General features: G+C 37.8%; 1 protein-coding gene across 1 annotated transcript in view; it reads left to right on the plus strand.

Annotated features, from left to right (window-relative positions):
- The first annotated feature begins 967 nt into the window (after positions 1-967).
- The window catches only part of rasgef1ba (RasGEF domain family, member 1Ba), a 59,893-nt gene continuing 37,499 nt past the window's right edge, over positions 968-23,361 (plus strand). Inside the window, exons 1-3 of the mRNA XM_079483039.1 lie at positions 968-1,287; positions 15,363-15,410; positions 21,046-21,096. Coding sequence (XP_079339165.1) covers positions 1,219-1,287; positions 15,363-15,410; positions 21,046-21,096 — 168 coding nt within the window. The 5' untranslated portion in view covers positions 968-1,218. The remainder of the gene's footprint in view (positions 1,288-15,362; positions 15,411-21,045; positions 21,097-23,361) is intronic.

Consider the following 23,361-nt stretch of genomic DNA (forward strand, 5'->3'; position numbering starts at 1 on the left):
TGTGTTTGGTTATCGGTCTGTATAGATGATATAACTATTTTTTATATTTAATTTACATAATTATTTTATATTAATATATTATTGTATATTAACTGTATTAAAATCAATCAAAACTACTCAACAGTTATTGATTCTTTGCAGAGGTCTACCGGAAGTAAAATCTGATTTGCATGTTACAGCAAGGTTTATTTAATTAAGGAACTGTTCACTTTCAACATACATATTCATGATAATTTTCTCACCTCTGTTGTCATCCAAGATTTTTATGTATTTTTTTCTTTAGTCGAAAAGAAAACCTATATAAGTCCAATATAGTGGACTTCAAGGGACTCCAAATGGTTGAATGTCAAAATTACAGTTTAAGTACAGCTTCAAAGGGCTTTAAACGATACCAGACGATGAATACGGGTATAATTGTGATGACACATTTGGCAAAAACTAAATAATACTTTAAAAAAGTATACAAACACATGCCTTCTTGTTCGTTTTTTCCGCTACAGACAGATAGCTCTTTTATAGCCATGGCCATATGTAAACATGCATCATCACGCGTGGCGCATGTCATCACCTGCCGCACACTACACGATGTCCGAGACCTATTATGTCAAAGTAATTAATAAAATGAAGTATTAATATGAAGTATTCATCCGCAAATTATTTTAGCGTCTTGTTTACATAAAAGTGTTTTTGATTCGGTCGGGGCCCCTGGTGGTCTGTGTATAGGGAGGTTCTGAGTGCACTATTCCGAGACCAGGGCACTTCTGAGGACTTCACCTCAGTTAATGTGTGAACAGGTGACATTATGCAGCACTATTAACATACTGCTGATGTAAAAAATACAGGTAGGGAAAAACTTCCTTTCAGAAAGAAGTAACTACCTTAAGTTACAGAGCCACACATCTGCATGTACAGTATGTCGCCCCCCCTCGCTGATCCCTCCCTCCACGAGGATTACAAGCACCTTTATGAATGAGATCTAAAACAGAGGCACCGCCACCGTGCTCAAGATGCGGTATGCGGACAGACAGACACGGACAAAGACGAGAGCCGTCGCACCTTTAAATGAAACATCTATGATTTCAGAGTGAAAGAAATGCTGAAAGGCAAATTCAAAACTAGATGTAATGTGCTGTAGGAATCCGGCGCTGAAGCAAGACCACCTGTAGGCACTGTAGTGAGCAGCGTTTTCATTCTAGCGGGGAAATAGAGCAGCTTTATATGGCAAAGTTTCTTACCGAGCTGCTGGGATGTACTCTGCCCGAGAAAGGCGCATCTCCAATGATCGAGGTAAGATTCAAACCTGTCTGTCTGTCTTCTGGTGTCATATTGAACCAAGCGTTTCTGAGACCAGACTTAATTTCTATTTATTTATACGTTTTATGGCTTATTTCGAGGAAAGAAGAAAAGCACATTTTGTAGTCATGTAATTCTATTAAACTGTTAAAAGCAATCGGCAGATTGAGTTGTATTGTAACCGGCGCAACATGCGATTATTATTGATGCTGCTGCCACGCAATGCGTGAATGTCTTTAACTTCACTTCGTCAGGACATTGCAACAACAGGTTATATATGAACATGATGTGTGTCACTCGGCCTATGTAAAACAGTAAATTTAAGGAGCCAAGACTTGTGGTTCTTTAGAAGCTTTTATGGAATGCATATGGGTCAGTGTGTCCTGTACTGTAAAACGCACATCAATCACCAAAGATACACAAAACAAAGAACTTCCCTAGGCTACATTTCATTATGAACGGTCAAATTTTGCCTATTACTTTAATAAGCCTAGTTTAACATAATAGAAAAGGGTCTATTAGAAATTTTACAATTAGCCAAGTTTATTGTGTCTAATTATTGGATTATGATTAAGCACAAATGTACTGTATCTTGTCTTTGTCAGTACAATGCTTTCTTTCATATTATAAATGGAATGTTTGGATTATGTTCATCATGTTGGCTCTTCGTAAAATCCTATACCAAGATATTTCAAAACAGTGTTTGTGAGCACCAGATTCATTCATAGTTTTCAATGATTTTATGGTGAAAATCAGTTTATATAGTCAGTTGCAGTGTCTGTGTAGAATTACAGGGCCACAGTAATGCTGTGGGATTAGCACCAGGCCATTACATAAGTGAATATTCTGTTTGGATATGCACCACAAAGCCAATAGATCAGCCTTTGCCTCTAATCCCAAAATGCTTTCTTCCTGTTGATGTTTATATTTGAATTACTGTATGTGTTTTCGTCGCATTGTTTCAGTTGATCTCAGTTGACCCTTAAATAATAATCTTTCTATTTACATGATTAGTAAGAGTTAGTAGGCCAGCTCTTAATCTGTTTACATTTGTTGTGTTGGGACAAATTATGGTTTAGGTCTGCTGGTTGAGGTTTATTTTGGTTCTCTTAGCTTTTCCAATGTTTTGATGATTTCAGCTGTGTTTAGTTGTTTATACGGGTTTGTTGCCATTGGTTGGATTAAGCTTTCTTAAGAAATAATATATTCAAGTGTTTAATATATTAAAGTGTTGAAAAGATATGAGAATTTCGATCAACAGATTTTAGAAAGCTGTGGAGGGTTTAGGTGTTGAATGTTAAATTGGCTCAGATCTGGTACTCATTAGCATCCTGCAGTCACTTGTTTAGCACCCAGCTGGAGATTTCTCTGTCATGCAAGCCAAGGTAAACTAACGCATTCACGCACGCACGCACTCACACACACACACACACACACACACACGCACACACACACACAGGGCTGTTCAGGTATGTGTTTAGCTGCATGAAATAATTTCTTTACCAACACAGAACTCTTCGAACACATTATTATTGACAATTTAACGAAATTGTCTGTAAATATACATAATGGGATAGTTGCACGTAGCCACAATATTAGATTTCCGATCAGTGAGTGTGGGCATATTTCCTATCGTATAACACTGTATGTGAAAATAAGGATTTTTGGCCGGTGTTGTACCGAATTTTGACTCCCGGAAGAAAAGAAGAAACTGATATATCAGCAAAATTACAGAAAATTCTTGGTATATTTCAAAGTACACAACTTGATATCACAGCAGAAAAGGCTGATGATGTATTATTGAAGTCTGTGCAACTCCGTTTCTCCCCATATAACCATCTTCTTTAAGCAAAGCAATAATAAACTCGTTTTCTCTGCTCATACTGCTAGTAGTGCTAGGCTTTATTTCTTTGTTTGAATTCATCATTACAAGTTATAAATGATGAAAGTCAGACGGATGGAAAACTGTGTTGTGGGCAAGAGCATCACTCATTGTCAGACACAACCAGCATCACTTACAGGTGAGGGATTACTCGTGTCGTGTTGTTTTTGATGAGTTTCCGTGATGTGCATTATTGTCGTGTTGTACCTACTGTGATAGACTATTAATAAACAGAGAAGTTGCACAGACGTGCAGTATAGGCACACTATTGTAAAACAATAATAAATATAATTTCAGGAATTAACAGGCCCCTCACATGCCAGGGCCCTATGTACTAAGTCACCCTTTCCCCCCCACTTGCAATGCCCCTGTTTGCCGGATTGGAAATCTAAGACAATATGGCGGCTTTGTGCAACTAGCCCATTATATACTGCACATCATTTTACACTGTCAATTACATATTTTGACAATATGCCACATGGCAATAATGCTTAATAATCAGATCATGGTATAATTTAATTTAAGGTGCTAAAATCTCTTTCCTTTATACAATCCATAAGCAATAGTTCAAAATAAACAGTACTGAAATGAAAAGCATTCATAAAGTAATTGTCTTTATGTTGCCTCCAAACCATAAGCACGATATAAATCATGCATGTACATTGTTGTGAAAAGGGACGTTGCATATAAGACAGAATAGCACCCTAACAAATGCCAAAAAAGCATTTAAAAACAAAGTCTCTTCCTGAGAAGAGTTTTCCCATTTGGAGGGCATCTTCTCAGACATTCACTCTGTTCTGCTTCTAATCAGAACCATGTCAGGATGTCGCGTTCTCGACAGGTCATTTCCTAGTGGACACTGACATGCTGTCAGCTAAATCTCTATCTCTTCACTTAAACGGACTATTGCTCGGTAATTGACCAGGCTGGTGTGAGATTAGGAACCATTGCATCTACAGGTTTATAGTGTTTCTTCATTCAAAAGTTGTACTTCAGAAATTTGCATTGTGCCATTAGTTTGAAACTGCTACCTTTTATAATGCTGGTTATTTTTGTTCATGAAAAATGTAAACATTTGATCAGTTTATGATAATGTTTACTTGATTTTGAATCATAAACCACTACAGTCATGTAGTGCTGCTATGAATGATTTATCATGTGCAGGCCACCAATGTAGTAAGTTTAGCGCTGAGCCATGCAACGGTTTATTGAGGATTGGTGTCTTTTATCACACTGATGTGTTGTCACTGTTTTACGAAAGCAATAAGCCAAACTGTTTCAGTGGAAATTTATGCTTCATAGTGTTCATCACCCCTTTATTATCTCAAACGCATGTCCCTCATATGTCAAGTTAAGTCAAGTTTATTTATATAGCACTTTTTACAATTTTCATTGTTACAAAGCAGCTGTACAAGAAAACATATTGACTATAAGCAGAAGATATAAGGTTATGCAAGTCAAAACAATAAGGTATATCATCAACATAACAGTGAAAGCTAACTCCCCATCGCTTTATTATATCTCCTAGGGGTAGCATGTATAATGCTGTACACCATACTGGAGTTGCGATTTGCGTGACACCTCATTGTTTATTGCTACATTCTGAAATAATGCTGACATAATTTTCGAGTCTATGTAGGAGCGTGCTGTGGTCCATGGTGTCTAATGCAGCACTAAGGTCTAGCAGCACCAATAAGGAGCTCCATCCTTGGTCAGACGCCAAAAGAAGATAATTTGTAACTCTGATCAAAGCAGTCTCTGTACTATAATGTGGTCTAAATCCAGACTGGAAATCTTCATTTATGTCATTCCTATGAAGGAAAGAACATAATTGAATTAAGACTACTTTTTCAAGAACTTTAGATATGAAGGGTAGATTCGATATAGGTCTGTAGTTAACTAGTTCTCTAGGGTCGAGTTGGGTTTATTTGACAAGGGGACTTATAACAGCTACCTTATATACTTTAGGCACATATCCTAGTGTCAGATATGAGTTAATAATGCTAAGAAGAGGATCTATAATTTCTGGGAGCATCCCCTTCAGTTGATTCGTAGGTATAGGGTCTAACATTCATGTTTTTGATTTAGATGATCTAATGATTTTATCGTGATCTACGGTAGAAAATAATAGCAATTTCTCATTAGGGGCGCTGTAGTTAGTTGTTTGTTCAGCGGGTTTCATTTCTTGTTGCACAGTTATAATTTTTTCTCTAATATCTTGGATTGTATTTGTGGAGTAGTTCATAAGTTCATCACTGCTATGCTGATATACAGAATCAGAGGTTGCTGACGATTAATTTTCTGTTAATTTAGCCACTGTGTTAAATAAAAACCTAGGGTTTTCTTCTATTGGTAGGCAGATCTAAACGTTTTTAGGGATTCCTGTATTTTCGAATACTATCAATATTTCGTGCCGCTTTCTTTAGAGCCTGAGTGTGTTTATTATACCACGGTGTCGGGCTGCCATTTTTAATATTTCTTTCACAGAGGAGCAACTGTGTCTAGCGTTTCCGAGAAGGTGGAGTTAAAATTTTCAATGCTAAGGTCAAGATCTTCAACAATATTACTCATGCTAGAGATTTGAGACAATTCAGGCAGATTATCAAGAAACGCACCTTTGGTAGTTGAAGTTATTGTTCTACCATATTTGGAACAAGGAGTTTGATTTGCAGCCATAGACCAGTGAAGCAAGCATGATACCAGATAATGATCCGAAATGTCTTCGCTCTGCTGAAGGATTTTTACGTCGTCCACATTTATACTGTAAGACAATATTATATCTAAAGTATGAATATGAAGGTGAGTGAGTCCTTACACATGTTGTATAATGCCCATGTAGTGTCTTTAAAAGCCATTCCTAAAGCATCTGTATCGTTATCTACATGGATGTAAAAGTCACCAACGACAAGGACTCTCTCTGCGGCCAGGACTAGTTCTGATAAGAACCCCCCAAATTCTTTAATAAAAGCTTTGTGGTTCCCTGGAGGCCTATATACAATAGCCAGAATAAATGTTTAAAGGTGTTTTATCCTTAGTATTAGGTGTTGATACATGAATTACCATGATTTCAATATTTTTTATTTAGGGTTATACTTCTAGGAAATGCTTAAAAATTATTGTAAAGTGCAGCAACACCTCCCCCTCTACCTTTTAGGCGAGGCTCGTGTTTATATTAATAATCTTGGGGGACAGACTCATTTAAAGTAATATAATCATCTGGCTTTAGCCATGTTTCTGTCAGACAGAGCATGTCTATTTTATGATCCGTTATCATTTTGTTAACAAAAAGTGCTTTATTAGAGAGAAAGAGCTAATATTTAGCAATCCGTGTCGTATCAGTTGATGTATTTTGTTCATGTTTCATTTGTTTAACGTTAATTCAATTACCTTTGAGAGGTTTACGCATTATTTTATGTTTGCTGATCCGGGGGACAGATTTTATGATGCTTGGGAGAAGGGATTATCGGATGTTGTGCATTTTGTGTATTCTGCGATGTGAGACCTGTGTCATGACCTTAACCATAAGATACAAGAGCTTCCCTCCTGTCAATACATCTCTCTCTCTCTTGCTTTATCTTCTCTCTGTTGATGTTTTGTGTATTATTCATAGATAACTGTGAGATTAATTTGACCTACTTCCTTCTTTCACTTCTTCAATTGCTTTTTTGCCATGTTATCACTCTTTGATTGTCAAAGGCTTTTTTCTGTTTGTATAAACTGCTACTTTTCATCACGTTTGTTACCATTATATATCCAATAATCATTTGCCAAATGTCTATACAATTATTAGTAGATCAACTAACAATCAACAGAGCAAATAATCCATGCAAATTATTACACATTACATCACATATCATCTTCCTTTGAATTCAGTCACTACTACAAGTTATAGTTACCCCAAATATAAAAATGTGTTTACTCACCCTTCTATCATTTCAAACCTATATGACTTTCTGTATGACTTTCTTAAAAATATATTTTGTGTTCTGCGGAAGAAAGAAAGTCATAAAGGTTTGAAATGACAAGAGGTTGAGTAAATTACAGAATTTTCATTTTTGGGTGAACGATAATATAATTTATATCTTTAATAACTTTTATATCTTTTACTTTATGATATGGAGCTTTATTTACATGAAATGCTTTTTAATCCATATTTTAATCCATATTATTCATAGCTAGTTAAACCAAGAGGAATTATAATACCACTATAATTACCATTTCAAAATTATGTAAATCTGGTCAGAGAATAATATGGTTAATAAACATTATGATCTTCACAGTAGCTAATATTATGGTTATTATAAAGTTCTATAGTTACATTCACTTTGTTGTAATTGTCATGTTTGTCTTGAAGATATTAGTTCATTTTTATAAATATATTCCCTCAGGTCTGGAATTATCATCCAGTGTGCGGTTATTTTCTGCTTAAAAGGCTTTGAAGGCTTTATCAATTTTTTTTGTAGCCTATTAGAGTCTTTAATTGACCTCCATTGACTGTTATCTGTGGCAATTTCCATTTTAATGACAGATTTTTGACTTGAGGGGAATGGATCTTTCCTTCCCTGAAATGAAAACATTTGAATACAAAGTCAAATGTTGAGGAAAGAGAATTGGTATATAACCAGCAAAATGAATTCTAAACTGTGTGTTATACTGTATCTTTATTATTTTCTATTATAGTTTATTATAAAAGCACATGTTATTGAGCTGAGTGTACTGTTTACATTTGATCCACATTTCATAATTTGATCAACGGCCACAATTATTGAATGTCACAACTACTCTGACTCTTTGACACACATTCAGTGCTCTTCATTTCCTTATAAATTTACTCTTTTCTCTCACCATGAATTAATTTACCGGATTTTTCGTTGTGTTTCCACAGCATAATCTCATCAAACAACGTTTCTCTTAGAGAACTCCTTTTCTCAAGACCATGTGTTAATCTTTGTGTCTGGTTAGTCATGAACAAAGCCCCAGCTCAATCCACCTGGTGTTTGGAATGAGGAATCGTCCGGCTCAAGGTCTCAAAACATAGACCTGTCACTCACATATAACAAGCTAATCGGCAAAGATCCTGCCGCTGAATTACACGAGGGGACTCGCAATAGAAAAAAGGGCTTGCCAAAAATATTTTTAATGAAGACTTGGATCTCGCTTCTAATGTCTCTTGTGCTTTCGTGAGCAGATGTGTTTCTAAATCACGGGAAGCTCATTCAGTCTAAATAATGAGAAGAGGCTAATTTACACAAACCTTGTTCATTTGTTTAAACTAAGTTTCAGTTTTCTCAAACACTGCTTTGAGGAAAGCCACAAGAAGGCTCTGTTCATTTCCTAATTCTTTTAAAAGACCCTTGACGAAAGAAAACATGTGCTTTAGTTATATCAAATGTGAAATGCTGGAGGATACAAATGGTGATAAATCATTGTGGCTTAGAAAGTTTTAGCAATATTTTGAGTATTTTTTTATCTTTGAGTTCATTCTAGGTTAGATGGCACTTTTACTAATGAAAGTTTTTCTAAAGCTTTTCTAAATATTAGACTGATAATAGCAAAATACATCATAATACGATTTTATATTGACAATATATACTCATGATTACTCCAAAGCTGGTGATTCAATGTGATTGGTTAAGATCACACCAAATAGCATCTTGGTTGCTTCAGTCACAGAACAATAAATATTTCATAATCACACTGTATATCATTTTTTTAAACTTTATTTATTTTCAGGCTTAACTGACAACATTTCAACACGTTCTCAGACCTTTTAATCCCACTGTACATTATTGATGATAATTTCAGCTCTAACACCTTAACTTGTACATATCTCTATGTCTTGCCAATAGGATTTGCTTGTAGAATATGCCATTCACATGCCCTGAGTTTTTTATTTTGTAATTATCTATATTCCAGTAAACTCTTAAAGACCGAAGTATTAAAACCTCATATCGGTTTTCCCTCAAGACCTTTCACAAGATGTGAAGGTAATTGTAGCTATGTAGGCGGGATGAGAGCCGGGATTTGAGGCCCGGCTCTCGTCGGATTGCTATCCGTGAGTGATAACAAGCGTCAGCTGTACGCGCACCGGTCTCGAATCACGGAGGAGATCGGGAGCATAAGAGGACGAGTGACCGGACCGTCAGTGAGAGAGGACCAGGCCTGGCTTTTAGTTATGGTTTGTGTGTGTTGTCTATTTACGTTAATATAAATTTTTTCAAAGTTGTCTTATGTTTTATGTAGTTCCCGTCTCCTTCCTTTTATGGATCGTTGTTACAGTCATTTATCCAGACGTGTCAAAAAGACACTGTATATTATTTAGTGCTTTTGTTTTATGAAGGATGTTCTGTGCATTAGCTGCTTCTGAGTTTACTCCGTCCAGCTTGCCAGGCCAGGGGTGAGCAGACACTCTCAGGACATCAGATGGTAGTTTGCTTACAGTGCTTCAGCCAGTAGTATGTCATCCCTGTGACAGCCTCGCACTGCATCACCCTGACACTTAGAAAATGGATGCCCATTGATGGGCTTTGGATGATCCAGGATCGGCAAGCTGTGCTAGACAAGGTCAGCTAGAGTAAGAGCTGGTGCTGCTGGGGCTTAAGACTTGAAAAAAGTATTGAGAAAGATGTCTTAATGTGGTTGTATTACTCCTGTTTAGATAACTGTCATGCTTTTAGGAAAATTTGTCTGCTGCTTCCGTCAGCAAATTGTAAGAATTACTGAAATACTATAAATAGTTTGGTTTGACCCCGATAAGAGTACAGTTTGGTATTTTATTGACTTCAAAACAGTAGTTGCTAAGGAGCAAGGACACCATAGTCTAAACCACAGAAAGTTCCTATAAACATATTTAACTTCCTGAGGTAAAGGGATTCCTGTATATTGTTTTAAGCATTTAAGCAATGTTGTTGTATAATTATACACACCGTGGTGCTGAATTTAATGTGTTTACACAATCAGGTTTTTTCCTTTCTTCTCATTCACACAGATGATTCGCTTTTTAGCCAACAGGTGTTTACGCTCAGAAAATAGTTTTCACAATTTCAAAACAATTACTGAATTATACAGTAGAAGTCAATGGGGGGTAATGTTTTCTGGTTACCAATATTCCACTAAATATCTTATTTTGTGTTCTGCAGAAAGTCATTTATTTTTGGAATAACATGTGAAATAGTGAAATATCCTTTCGTGAAATATCCTTTAAAATGAACCATTTACTTCTGCCAGAGCTTGGACAGACAGTTTTTCTAGAAAACAATGACAAATTTTGCAATATTGCAAATTCTGTAATATCCGAATATAGAACTGTTTACTTTAAATGTCAACAACCATATTCATGTTTTAAAAGCTTGTACAGGCAAAGTAAGCATTTCATGTCTAGCTACTTCTGTCCTTCTCTGTACTCTTTCTTCAGGAATAACATTGTTCCCAGACATCTACAGCCAGAGGGATAAAATTGCTACACTCATAGATTCACCACCATGCTTCATCTTCTTTCATTTCTTTACTCAGAAATCTCTGATCAGAGACTAGCTGTCATCCATGGTGTCCTTGAGATAGGCCGTTGCCTACAGGTTATCAGCTGTGTCATGAATACATGATAGAGCAAAGCTTCTATAAATTGGTGTAGTGTGCGCAAACAGTGATGCACTCTGATTTAGGAAAAACTATATGCTGGTCTATAGGTTGACATTTGGAAAGTAAATGCTTTCCAGGTTTTTAGAAAACCCTAGTAAGCTGTTTACTACCACATACGCACATTTTGATTGTTCTAAGCATAAAAATACATAACACACAATAATATTGTTTGAAATAGACATAATAAAATTATAATATTTGAACTAATTAATCACTAGTTTTATTGAGAAATTTCCCAAAAAAGATTTTAGCATGTAGGCAGCTTGTGGGAGGCGCAGTGTATCTTTTGTCTTCTTTGGTGTCTTAAATGCAATTGTCCTCTATGCATTTGTATGCAATCACCCACGTTGCTCACAGACCTGGAAAACTGTAGACCTGAAGAGCTCTTGCGTCATACCTCTTGTTATAACAGGCCATTAACCCCCCCCACAAACGTGAATTACCTAGAAAAGGTGGTTAGCCTTTCAGGCAACAGAACGTGACATGGTTTTTCTAGACCAGCACAAATGCATGCACATAGCTGCCTGTTGTGGTAACTAGGCAACCAGTTTCCCTCATAATGAAGAAGCTGTAGGCTATGTGATGTGGCCTTCAGTTTCTATTGACAATTGTCTGCACTCTCTCACGTTTTGTGCTCAGACCACTGATCTATATAAATGACTGGATTGCTCATGATGTCATTACACTGAAGCTACCGCGCCGCCATGTTGGTATGCCCAAACGTTCTATTAAATTTTTACTGGGTTGTCACATTTTAATGATAAAATAGTAACTTACCAGTCCCCGTTTTTATATCTTAAGTCTCCCAGTACATTCTTACAATGCAAATGTCTTAAGCATGTAAATGGTTAATTATTCAAAGGCAGGAATTTTCCATTCATTTTCATTACAGTAGCGTACATATCAGATATGACAGAGATAGTCAACATATTTCAAATGTGCTTATTCTGAAATCTTAATACAGATAAATGCCGGCTGTAAATGTTCTTTAGGTCATGAAGGTTTTTGCACATGTGCCTCACCTTCTATACATTGATTTCTATATCGTTATTGTGCCCAAAATAAACATAAACATTGGAAAAAACATCAGAAGTAACAATTAACTTAAATACACATTTGAACTAAAAACTTATTACATGCCTAATAAGTTGAGAAACCGGTTATTTTAAAACGTCATTTTGGTGGTTTCACCTCCTGCTGTTCGTTTAGCGTTCCTGCCGCAATCCAGTCATTTATATAGATCAGTGGCTCGATATCAAGTTTACAGATGATAAGTTTAGGGGCACTCCGTAGGTTTTTGCTAATAATATAATTTGTGTTGATAGAAATAGCTTGCTTTACGCATTGGTGCATTAGCTAAATTAAATGTCATCTGTGAAGGAAAGGTTTATCATCTATGATGGGCTGGAGCAGGTGTTGTTGCCCGGGCTCACGTTATGTCTGCATCAGCTGAATAAATTCACTCAGGAGTCCAAATATCAACTCCGCTGTCACCTGTTTCCCTTGTAATTGCTTTGTTCCATCAATAAAGTGAGCGGCGGTCTGTGGTTCAGGTCAGTGTGTTTAAATCTTAGCTTCAGACATGAATCGAGTGCAGTAGTGTTTTCTTGTGAGGGGGATTCTGTCATAATGCACTCACCCTCACGCATTTCAAACCTGTATGACTTTCTTTATTCTGCAGAAAAAAATATTTTTTGATGAACTTTGGTCTCCAATCACATTGGCACCCTTTCAATGTATGGAAAACCATTGATACAAAACATATGTACAGGTTTTGATTGACCTGTGATGTCATATGATGACAATCTTTTTCTGAATTAAACTCTATTGTTTTTGTGACAAGTTCTTATCCTTTCCTTCATGCAAAAGCAGTAGTCATGTACATATACTATATGTATCTGTAGTTTAGTAAATGTTTTATGTGTGTGTGACGGCTAGTTGTTTTGTGAGTAGGGATAGTAGGTATAATCACTAATCAGTCAGTTGTCTTAGTTCAGGTATTTGTGTGTGTGTTTATGCAGCTGGTGAGTTGTAGCGTCGACTTAGTCTTAACTCTGGTTACGAATCTCTTCTTTGGAAAATAGTGCAGGTTTGTTTGTCTCCATTTCTTCTTAATCCTTTTCACTCCTCTCGGAGCATAGGCCATCAACAACTTCTCCAGTGTCCGCGGTCCTGGGCTATCTTTCCAGCTCTTTCCAGGTATGCCCCATCTCTTTGGTATCTGCCTCCAAGTCTCTTCTCCAGGTGTTTTTAGGTCTCCCCTTTTTCTCTTTCCTTGTGGATTCCAGGTCGGGGCCTGTCTGGTGATGCTTGTACTTGGTTTTCCCAAGGTGTGCCCTATCCATCTCCACTTTCTCTTCCTGATTTCTTGTTCTACAGGAAGCTGGTTTGTCCTCTGCCATTAATTGCCACTTCTGATGGTATCTGGTTAGCGGATCTGAAGGATTCTGCGTAGACAGCTGTTGATAAAGGTCTGGACTTTCCTGATGGTTGTTTTAATTTTTCTCCAGGTTTCTTTGTGGCGACTTTGTGAAATCAGATGCTGAGGACTCCCTGCAGCTCCCGGCTACGGCCGGTCGAGCCCAGGTCGAAACCGACGCGGAGATGTCAACCATGCTTACCTGGGCCACCGTGAGTGTCGGGCTGCAGTGCGGATCAAGCTACCTATGCTCTTCACGCCATGGCAGGATGCACCCGGCTAAGGTGTTGGAGCAGTTAGTCAGGGCAAAGCACAACCTTTGGCTCAACCTTGCGCAGACGTGAGATGCAGAGAAAGCCCGCTTTCTTGGTCATGAGCGTGGGGTGCTGGTTACACCGTTGAAGACAACAGTTTTCGATGGTCGGCAGCAGACGGAGGAACAACCTCCCCCGCCATGACCCGGCCCCCGCCAGGCGTCTGCTTCCCAGCAGCCCCGCCCCTCCGCACAGTGGAGGGCATAAACTCCCCGTCAGGAGCCCTCCAGGTAGTGCTCTGGATGGGAACCATCCGGGGAGACTCAGGACATCGGGCGGTCGACATGCAGCTGTCTCGACTCGATGTTGCGACATGCCATTGCCGCGTCCATTCAAATAAATAAGCAGACCCGCTTGCCTCATCAGGGCCACGTCCCTGGCGAGACAGCCATGCTGCCAACCATTGAACTTCCCCCATGGGAGCGATGAAGCAGATCCCCTAACTAGTTCCTTCGTCACAATGTCTAGCGGCCTGGTCACAGCTTCCCAGAACCTCACGATGGCTGGTGAGCATGATCCGTCTCGGAGTTGCTCGCTGCTTGGCTTGTGATGCTACCTTTGTTGCTCTTGTGCGGCTAATGTTGAGGGCTTCTTTCATCTGTTTTCTCACTTTTATCCTGGCATGGTCCCTGCTGTCATCCAATCTTTCTGTTTAGGCTTCTTTGGTACTATTACTTCCGGGCAGGTTATGGTTAGGGCATTTTTCACTGATTTCCACATGTTGTGGAGGTCTGTTTCCTCATCATGCAGCTCTTGCAGCACTTTGAACTTATTTTTCAACGTGAGCATGTAGTCTTCATGGATCTGTGGATCTTTCAGGAAACCAACATTGAATTTCTGTCTTTTGGCATGTGTGTCTGTGAAGTTCTTTTTTAGCTTCATTTTCAGTTTTGCAACTAATAAATGGTGATCGGTTGCTGCATCTGCACCCCTCTTCACTCGGACATCTTGGAGTGATCTGCCATGTGCCATGTCTAAAATAGTATGAAAAAAGCACAACATAGGGTAAAAACATAGTGTAAATATACTGCACTATTCCACACTCTTATGTGGCTTTCACACTTGAACTTAAGTTCGGAACGGTTGCAATGAACAAGCGCTAATGTGAAAGCTGTCAAGCAAACCCAGGGGCGCACCTGACTACCGAACTCGAGACGCTTGGTTCACATGAATTTGATAGCAGCACGGACCTGGGTAAGCACTTGATGAGGAAATAAATTGACTTGGGCATGTGTTTAAGCCGATTATGATCTATTTCCTTCAATAAAACAAGCAAGAGTGAGCCTGCATCGTATTTCTGTGTTGCGAGTGAAATCAGAGCGGCAGGTCAATGGTAATCAACTGTTTCCTCAAAATGGTCTGTTTGCAAGCAGCAGAAAGCCATCTGCATGCAACGTACATACAGTAAACCCACATGTAATTTACTATGCTGCGCATAATAGCACCAAATTAATAAAAACTAAATATATTGATTCTGTAATGCGCCCTGCACATTTTTGGTTATGTAAGATGAACACCAGGGTTCGACAGAATCAAGTTGAGTTTGAAACCAAACCAACGCTGCAGGGGTGCCGGGAACAGTCACACGCACGGTCGAACCGCACCAACAAGCCCAATCTGAAATCATCATTTTTTGAAGGATCTATTGACAGAAATGCAATATGATATAATTAACTACATCTTCAGAGGTGTATAAAGGCCTTTCCTGAAAGACTACATATCTTTGCATCAATCAAAAAAAAAAAACTGAAAACGTTATGTTTTAGATTTAATGTGCATGTTTAAACCAACAATACATTCTCTCTTTCCCCCACAGTGCAGGAGTCAGCCACATATCGGACTGAGGCATGTCACCAAACAACGGGTATGTTCAACATCTGAGTCTTTCCACTGTGTCATGGGCTATAGGTAACCAGATATATTGATTGTGACATTCAGACAAGAAATATAAATAATATATTTCCCACTACTGGTTTTGTGACAGTCAGACCTAAAACATGTCTATTGTGTATTTTGATATGATATATGGAATTGTATTGCATATTGAGATTTTCACCAAGCTTGAAATATTACAGTTAAACTTAAAAGTGTTCTACAAGTAACAGATTGGAATAACATGTATAACAAAACAGATATAGAAAGTTTCAAGCTTTTCTTCTGTCTTCCATTGGTTCGACAAACTAATGGACAACCCATAAGAAATGCCATTGAGGTTGGTAATATGTTGGGCCACTCAAACAGAACAATGTTTTGAATGCATCAAATAGCTTTCTGTTGTCTCTATTAATACAGCTGTGATAGAAGGCAGTAAATATTAAAACACACATAGCTTTAACATTTATGTGACCCTTGATCACATTACATATTATTCAGTCAAATGACATCACCAGTCTCACCAGGAGTCGGGTCTTTTCTTACACCTGTGTGTACAGCATGACTGTAGCCTGATCCACTGTCCCTGCCCTTCAGACAATGCAGCAGTAAAGCCCCCCCCATCCTCCCCTCCCCTGTTTCCATTAACATTAGCCCCCACACACTGTGGCATCAGCCAGGCACTAGAGGGAACGCTTTGATCCTCACGCACGTAGACAGTCACAGCCCTTCTGAAGAGCGTCCAGGAATGCTTATACATGACTTTCATCTTTCTGAAGTCAGAATCTCTTTCTCTGCGTGTGCACTGCTTGCTCTTAATGCATTTGTGCCAGGGCTCAACCAGAGCCGGGGTTGACCGGCTTTGATTGCGTGCATTTCGATGCATTTTTTGAAGATGCATTTTTGAAGAAGACTTTTGAGAGGATTCACAGGATTTGGGTGCGACTGCTTTTGATGAGTCTCACCTGACTTTTACATTGGACTTACAGGCCCAAACAGTATTATAAGCACCATCATTAAAACGTGACATAAAGGAGCGTTTATGCAGACAGAATAACAATTAACCCAGTGACATTTGCTGCCAAAGATAAATTGCTCTGGAGATTAAAGAATCAAGTTGGATTCTGTTCTCTGAGTAGTTGAGGTCCTGAGAAAGGGTGTACGAGACAAGCATTATGGGGGCTCATGTTTCATTGTGTGTAGTTTTGTGTGACATCAAAAGGCTTCGAATGACTTCTTGGACTGGGCTTGTGTTTTTAGTTTTTTTCTCTGTGAGATCACTCTATTGGCCAACAGAGCATAAGAATGACCCAAAACATATTACTTTGAAATTTGTGCAGAATTATATTCTTCAGTAGTCTTATGCCTTGGCGTAATCAAAAGTGTCAATATGAATAAGGCACCAATTATCTTAAATGTCTTTCTATCACCCTTCTGATTCTGCTCTAAAAGCTTTGGCTTTAACACTGAGCTATGACCCTTTTTTCCTAATTCTTCACTTCTATTACATTGCTTTGTGTGTGTGCGTAATTTGCAAGTTTCATAGAAATGCTTCAGTAAATGGTAAATGGATTTTCTTCTATGTCACGCCATCCAGTTTGTAAGATGAGCATGATATGAGAAAATGTTTTGCTTCTCGATCTTGTCTCTTAAACAACCTAATATTAACCCTTGTATGGCGTTTGTGTTTTAGTTACACTGTAAAAAATGGAAAATCATGAAAATACAGCATTTAAAACAATCTGTGAAAAATCTGTTAAAAAATAAAATGTTTAAAAAATCTTTTTTTTACATAGTACTCAGACAATTCTTATGGGTCTAGACTCACAGCATAATTTGGTTTAAAATATACAGTATATATTTTAAACCAAATAATGTTACATATATATACATACATACATACACACAATATATACTCAAAGGGTTAAACCAGCGTAAATCAGCATTTGTCCAATCAGTCTGGATTTGTCGTTTAGAGGATGAAAGGATAAAATAATGCCCCCAATCTCTAGGATTTGATTGATCAAATCTCTTTCCTTTGTATTAATATACAGCATAAGTGGATTGCCTGATAGGTCAAGCCAGAATGTGGCCATTTCAAATGATGACACATTGCACTCAACCTCAAACTGATTTAAGGCCTCAAGAGATGAAATGTAGTGACATACTAGATACATTAACGCCTTATACACCTGTAACAATGACAGCACGCTCCAAAGCGATACATTTAAGGTTGCTGAACATGTATTTTAAATGTGTCGACCTGCCACTGTGGCTTTGATTTGCTTTAAAACATTAGCGTGTCTGCTAGGCTGTGTAAATCACGCTGTGTTATTTTCAGATGCCAGAAAAGGAAAGCAATTGATTTTCCCTTTTTTCTTGTCACAAGGGGCCGAGGGTTTAACGGACCCTCATTATGCCTCTGCATGCAGTTGTGGCGTTTCACACACGTTTCGCTGCCAAAACTTCACTCCAACTGATTAAGAATTGGATGGCTGGCTTTATTAGCTGGCTCAGAGCTCCTGTAGCCTGTTTGTTGGCTGATGCTATGGCCGTAGCTAAGATTAGGTACAGAAACTTGCGTCCACATTTGTAACCAGTCTGATATTCCTGCCAGAGTGAAATTGTTTTCTAACTGATACCATGTCGAGTATCGTGGTTGGTTTTGAAATCACTTATGGTCTTGTTACTTACTGGCAACTTCAACATGTTGCACACTAAAGCATAAGTAAGGGCATAAAGAATCAGTTTGTGTTTGTGATTTTAAATACAATACCATGTCAGTGCATTTCTAACCCATATTCTACTGATAAAATCTCTTGAGAAATCCATTTGTAAATTGATAAGGTATGTACAGTATGATCTAGATCAGTTGTTCTCAAACTGTGATGTACGCGCACCACTAGTGGTAGACTCGAAGAGACCCCTGGTGGTACGTGACACGACAGGAAATGAAAAACTATGACAACACACCTGTCCCATTTATAGTCTGATCACTGGATATCTGTTTGTTATATAAAGCCGATCTATGTCTGCATGTTTATGCATATTCAGGATTCATGCTTGTCTTCTGTGTTAAATATTCTTTCAACATTTTCAGTCTTTAATATAGGTTTGTAGTCTTTCTGCAAGTCCTCACAAAGTTAATAATTCCCCCATAAGAGTAATTTGTAGTGCTCGGTTTGCGGTGCACTACATAAAAGTGTTTTGTGTCCACTATTACTGCTGACTAGCTTGAAGAAAAAACATGTTCTCTAGTTTGAAAACCACTGATCTAGATAAAGGAAAAGTCAGTGTTCACTAGAGCGTTTATGCATGTGGATGTACAGCACCACGCTTTTAGCAACGCTGTATTTTCCACGCGCAGTATATCATAGTAACCAGTGTGCCTCGCCAAAAAAACCCTGCTGTCTCATCTTGCTGTTTCACTTGATCAGTCATCTTCAGGTGTCTTCTGGAATCTATATCTAACTATCAATTCACTCAAATGAATGATGTGTCTGAAATCAGATAAAAAAAGACCAATTAAAATACTCCATCATTCTCATTATATAAATTACTAAACAAACTACCCAAGTTTTCTCAAGGTTTGCGCTAACAAAACTCACATTCCTTTTAAAAAGAACATTTTTTTTAATCGCACATCAGGGGCCACCAGCTGTTTTATATATAACTTGATACACTACACCTGCACCTGAAAAACTCATAATTAACCTGATTTGTTAAATTAGCTTTGTTAACTGCTTCGAAAGCTTATGGCAGTCAAGCAATTTCAAAGTTCATTGTGGTTTTCATGTTTGTCACCATAAAAGACTTTATAATAGATTCTGACATTACAGTAAATTTTATTTATTTGGATAATATGTGGTCTGCTGGTGAACATCTGTTTTTCATACAGACCTCAGTGTGTGACAGAAGATGCAATCATCTGAATGATTAAAGGGGGCTGGTGCACCTGTGGCAGTGTGGATTCCCCTAGTGTGTCCATTAAAGCAGAAACCTCAGTAGACACTGCTGGCTCCTTTAGTGCCAGGGACTGATGATACTGTGTGCAAAATATCTGGTTTCTGGCACATGAGGACGATCATATATTCCTCCTTTTATTCAGATAGTGCGCTTTGCATGGCTGAGGATTATGAAGAATACCAGAAAACTGCATTCTAGCCCACACAGCATTTAATATGAGAAATATTTTGAGTTCTTTAGTGAAGTCTACAAGTAGTGACAATATTGTAACTATATCTAGAATATGAATAGGAATGATTCAGTATACTCGGTTTATACATGTGATCAAATTCCTTCCAGCTGTGCTACAAACTACAAACATTCCTGCGATTATTTCACTAGGATTACCTTTTTGAGCCAGCTGACCGTAATTAATGCAAGACTTAATAATGCTTGTCACTGTATTTTTTTGCAGTGGGTTTGTTAGTGTATCCCATTATGATTCCATGCATAGCATTAGTAGAATGGTTTTAATTACACGCATGACTTCCTGTGCTCACCCAGTCTTTCATTTTCTCGTTCTCTACAGGATCCACTGGGTGCCATAATGCAGCCCTGTCGTTTTGTTAATTGCTTTGGATCACTGACCGATGGACTTGTAGGGCGAGGAGCTTTGTTGTATTGTCTCATTTGTTATTTGAAGGTCTAGACTTGAATTAGCCAAACAAGCTCCTATCCTCTCTATAACAGTCACATGATTTCCATAAATCTTGACATAGACACCTGCTCACATGAGTAATATAGTTTGCTCTTTTATTACGGTCATTTTCTTCTCAGCCCCAGTCATTAAACATCACCGGAGCTGTTGTGGAGCGAGTGTTCTGGACATCAGCCCTGGGTGTTGTTGTGGAATAAAGGCACATAAAATCTCTGACATTGTTCTGATGGAATATTTTCACACTTTTGCTTAAACTTTAGTTTTGGGTGGTATTTTTAGGTTTTATAAAACTCAAAAGCAGTGCATAAAATGATGACATCGAGTCATCAGCTATCTGTCTTAATAGTATTATCACTGAGTTCATGTCAGGTTTGCAATATCCTGGCAAGGCAGTACACAGTGCACTAAACTAAAAGAAGGTTCATAATAATGTCTGGATACCAATTTATTGTAGGCAATAAAATAGCTCTATGAAAAATAAGCACATAATACATAATATGAGTGATAAATCATGTGGCAAATCTCAGTAAAATGCACATCATAATGCAACAGTGAAGATTTTTTAAAATAGCTTTACTATCATATTCTATACAAAGGGAGCAAGAACATTTTGCAGTATTTTCTACAGATGTTTTATCTCAGATTAGTTGCATAGCTTTTCTCACACTTTGTAAACAAACATAACCTACTGAAGCCCTTATGTAACTTGGAGTTTGCAGTAACTTGTTAATAATTTGTTAATAACAGTTTAATGACTTTGCATTTGCTTCTTAACTGGATTGCCTGTTTATCTGAAATCCTTGTGTACCTTGATCATGGGGTATAGAGGTCACATGATTTATTCCTCTACATACATTTGAAGTTGATAAATGTAATTATTTAAGACGCTGCTCATGAACTGTGTGACAGCTTTAGTTTGTATCTACATTTCTTCTATTATTGATCGATGTCTACTTTCTTGCAGCCCACGATATTTGGGACACTGATTGAAAAACCACTGGGGGATCACAACTCCGTAAGCAAACTATATTTTCTTTTCCAGTGTGTATTACTTTGTGAAGATTACATTTACATTTACATTTAGTCATTTAGCAAACGCTTTTATCCAAAGCGACTTACAGATGAGGAAACATTGGAAGCAATTATAACAACATAGGCAACAAAATACATAAGTGCATCAAACTAGTCCATTAAAGCCTAGCACAGTATACAAAGCTAAGAATAGTGAGGTTAGTAAGTGGGTTTTTTTGAAAGAAGGAAAGGGAAGAGAATTAGGATAAATCAATCAGCGAAGTGTTGACGGAAGATATGCGTTTTTAGCTGTTTTTTAAAGATTATACAAATCTGTTAAATTAAATTAGCACCAAATGATGTAACACATACAAACTTCATTTTTTTTGCATCTCTAGTTTGACTAACATTTGCAACCAAACTTAGATCCACCTTAGGTGATCTTTTCATAGGTCAACTGAGACAGATTGATTTTATACACTTTTTAAGGAAATTGTGGGACGCCTTAGGACAGATTAGTTTTTATACTGCAAATCATCTCACAAAATGTTTTAGGTTTTATTTACAGGTGGCTTTAAACAACATCAGGGTTGAATGCAGACCTTGCAAATAAGCTGATGTATAGTAACTTATGGATGCGTGACAGCTTCTTTCATCTAAATCTTTAAATTGCCACTTGCTTGTCCTATAAGTGATGTTCTTCATTGATCTGTCATTTGTGTGTGACAGTGAAGACCAACTTTTTAGACGAAATTTGGTAAAAAACAAAATTCACTTGGTTCACTTTTACTGCAGCACACCAACATTGCTCATGTTTCTCATAATCTTGAGGGAACTCACGGTAGTTGTCAAAATCATATTCTCATTTTTAAACTCTGGGGCACCAGGCAAGCTTTCTCTGCCTGATGTAACCTAGGAGAATCCAGCATTCCCACAGACACACAGGAGGATCCAGGCCTAGTATTATTCTAACGTTTTCGTGTCGAACAATGGCTTTCTCCACGGGACTCTGCTCCAGATCCAGTCAACACATGAGATCAGTGCAGAAGGCTTAACTCCAACGAGATGAGCTTTAAGGATTAATGCTATTACAATGTGCCAAAGCCAAATAGATTTTTCGCAGGGCTTTTGTTCTAAGCAAACTTGCAGGAGTCAATCCCTTGTCCACCTTCTCTGTTTCAATGCATGATCTGTTTGCTATCGAGAAGAAGGGAGTTTATGGTTCACATAAAACAAATCTTTTAATGATAATGATTTTGGCTTGTGTGGTTTTGCTTGTGCACGTGATGATCTTGTAGTCACCTTACTGTATGAACATAAGAACTGCTTTCTGATATTCTAATAACATGATTGTGTGCAGCTGCATACTAACACATGCACATTTCGCTTATTTATTACCTTACGGATGGAATAATGTACAGTCAGTTGCTTAATATTGCAAAATAAACAACAACGTAATCAAGTCCCCAACTCAATGCAGAGGGGTCTTTTATCATTCTGATGTTTATTTCCTTATAATGACCTGCTGACAGAACATTATCCTGCATATTGTGCCGGCTACTAAATAAATGACATTAAGCATTGATTTGAGTTGAAAAGATTTCATTATGTGAGAAGAAAGCAACTGCTCAGCACTATATGAGAGAAGCGAAACAAGGACAGCGTAGGATTGGTTGCCAGGGACAACAGTCAATTATACAGAGGCCATTAAATGAAATTATTTCACAGCTCTCTAGGATGCATTATTCTGATTGGTCAAATGTGGCATTCGGCGGTCACATATTTCTGAATAATGATGGTTGTCCTTAGCAACCTATTACTGATTTTTCATCCCAGCAGTCTGCTTTTTTCATATCATGCCACATACACAGTCAGGTCTTATTTTGCAATGCTGGCTGATGAATGCCACAGTTGGCCAATTAGATAAAAAAACGTCACAAAGAAAAAATTCCAAGAAGAAACTTAATACAGTTTTTTAACATATCCCAAGATATTCTTTTTTAATATAGTTTTTTGCTCTGTGAACCCTCAGTGGGGTTTTCTAGTAGCTAATGTCAAAAGCATTCATTTGATGTCATGCAACCCTGTGTTACTATGGCAACTATAAATGCTTTTATGCCCATCTGCTCGCTTTGAAACGGTGAGTTTGAAAAAGAAATGAAATAATCTTCAGGCTCTGACGCATCCATGAAAAGCACCTGTGTTTTCAAAGGGATGATTTAGTTCACCTCATCACACCATATGAAAAAGTATTGTAATTCATTGCTTA

Source organism: Barbatula barbatula, assembly GCF_947034865.1.
Source record: "Barbatula barbatula genome assembly, chromosome: 2".
NCBI lineage: Eukaryota > Metazoa > Chordata > Actinopteri > Cypriniformes > Nemacheilidae > Barbatula > Barbatula barbatula.